The sequence below is a fragment of the Chaetomium globosum genome, genomic scaffold (assembly GCF_000143365.1).
Source record: "Chaetomium globosum CBS 148.51 scaffold_1 genomic scaffold, whole genome shotgun sequence".
Taxonomy (NCBI): domain Eukaryota; kingdom Fungi; phylum Ascomycota; class Sordariomycetes; order Sordariales; family Chaetomiaceae; genus Chaetomium; species Chaetomium globosum.
In genome coordinates this window covers 5,447,246-5,449,491 of record NT_165976.1, presented here as the reverse complement: position 1 = coordinate 5,449,491, position 2,246 = coordinate 5,447,246, and the positions used below count along the sequence as shown (strand labels likewise).

General features: G+C 53.1%; 1 protein-coding gene across 1 annotated transcript; it reads left to right on the top strand.

The window, feature by feature from the left end:
• Positions 1–860: 860 nt before the first annotated feature.
• CHGG_01763 (uncharacterized protein) lies at positions 861–1,586 on the top strand (the record flags this gene model as incomplete). The annotated part of the gene is made up of 3 exons (XM_001220983.1): positions 861–1,036; positions 1,095–1,127; positions 1,463–1,586. 3 exons carry the CDS (start codon positions 861–863, stop codon positions 1,584–1,586), a joined length of 333 nt encoding a protein of 110 aa, XP_001220984.1.
• Between the last annotated feature and the right edge of the window lie 660 nt (positions 1,587–2,246).

Below are 2,246 nucleotides of genomic sequence, written 5' to 3'. Positions count from 1 at the left end.
ACATCGGATCGGGTCAGGCCCGGGGTCAGCAGCGGGGCTCCGTTCTTCGCTCTTGGGCGCGGGGGCGCAATTCACACCTGAGCAATCCTCCTCCTTGAATCGACCTCAATTGACTGGACGGTGAAAGGAAAGGAACAATGCCCCGTCTGACGTCTGGAGTACGACAATAATAAAAGCTCGTGTCATGGTGGAGATTCGTTTCGTATGCTTTGGGAGGATCAGCCGCAGCGCAACCCTTTGAGGTTAGTCAATCAATGTTTGCTTCCATTCCTGGATACGCGAGGAAAGCTGGCTTCTGCCATGCACCTCTCTGCGGTGACGCAGCTACCCTAGCGAGAGTTCTGCACTGGAAAGAGATTGACGGGTAGTCATGTGACCACGCGTCTCTGAGTCGGTCGATGGATTGAATGCCCTGGTACCTCAGGCCGAAGTGACTCACGTCATTCAACAGGACAGTCACAGAGCTGGGAAAACGGGTATATTTTCAAGGCCACCGCTACTTGGGAGGACCGGAGCCTCAGGTCTCCTTCTCTTTTCTTCTTGTATATCTTTCTTCTGGTCATCTTATTGGCCCATCATCCCTTCCCTTTCCAGTTCCAGCCTTACATGACTCGGCCTCCGTCTTCGGGCACGGCACAGGACGGGAAGCCAAAAGTGCAATACTGTTGCCGCTGAAAACCGTGGCGACCCGATATCAATCAGTCGCTTGTTGAGTCTAGGTGCAACTGAACTCGAGACAACAAGTTCATGCCTTCCGACCTCGGCTGGCATCACCAATTGGCATACTCCAAGACTCCATCTAGACAAGACGATATAACTCGCGTTTTAGTTCAGCAACACTAGACAAAAAAACAGTAACCATGGACGCCAGCTGCCAATGCGGAGCTGTTAGCTTCAAGACGCCGACCGAGAAGCCCCTGGCATTGTACATATGCCACTGCCACGACTGCCAGCGCCAGGCGAGCTCGGCCTTTGGCGCGTCGGCCATCTTCCCCAGGTTCCAATTGCCGGACGCCGAGCTGCTGAGCTGCTACAAGTGAGTCTGCCGCAATTTCCGTCGATACGAAGGGGTTCTAACTGGGTTACCTTGGTAGGCGAGCGACTTCCACGGGACAGACCATGTTCTGGTAAGTAAGAGCAGAAAGGAAAGGAGGGAAACCATGGGATAGGACAAAGCTCTGACGCAGTTGACGCACAGTTACTTTTGCAAGCAATGCGGGACTCGTTTGCTTCACACAACGCCTGTAAGTGCAAAAGGCCACATCGAAATCGTCCTCGCCCAACACGTATTGACCTTGGTTCCGTCTCCAAAGGGCAAGAACGTCGTCGCCGTTAAGGGCGGCTGCATTGAAGGCTTAGACTGGAAGACAGCCATCCATATCTGGTAAGCCACCGTTTTTGTTCTCTATTACCCCGAACCCCTTGGCTCCTGTTCGGTCAATTGACTCCGTCTCTTCTACAGGACCAAGTCAGCCATGGTCCCCATTCCAGAGGGGTCTGAGACGTACTCGGAGGAATCGGACCTCGCCGAGTACAGCGACGGGAGCCCGGGGTCACTTGACAAACCGATTGGGCTCGCTGGTTAGGCATCGGAGAACCGCACCCCCAGCTCTCCTGTTGGCGCAGGCCTTGCCGTGTTTGTTGGATGGGTTCAAATTAAGGTGATATATAAAAGTACAGCATGTGTGGGTGAGTGACCAAGGCGTAAAAACGGGGTGTTTGTATATCCAGGTGTTCTCGAGGCCAGTCGGCCTGGTGTGAGTGTTTAATCATTTCTTGTGTTAGTAATCTGAGATGCGTCAAGCTGCTATTCTCGTGGATTCAGGGGTCTTGACTCCTCGTCTTGCAGGGAGATAAATGATTCGCAACTCGCGACCAAAACTTTAGGCGTTGCACGACTGCATTCGCTAACGCAGCCAAGTGCGCAAACAGGAACTGGCCGCGTCATGACCCAGACTTGGGCAATTCCTCCGTCGATCTAGATGTTATATCACATGTCGATATCAAGACGGCGTGCGTAGAGCACAACAAGATCTTCGAGGCTGACTCACCGTGCTCCCCAGAAATCCGAATATCTTCTCGTTCCTGTTCCCTCAACGAAACCCTGTCCTCCCCGACAACGTTGCAGAAACAACCAGCCGGCTCCCTCGCCTTCGCATCACCCACCGCACTAAACCTGGCCCTTTACTGTTCCCACAACAACTGATTCAGGCATTCATTGATTGTTCAAAGGGTGCGATTTCTTG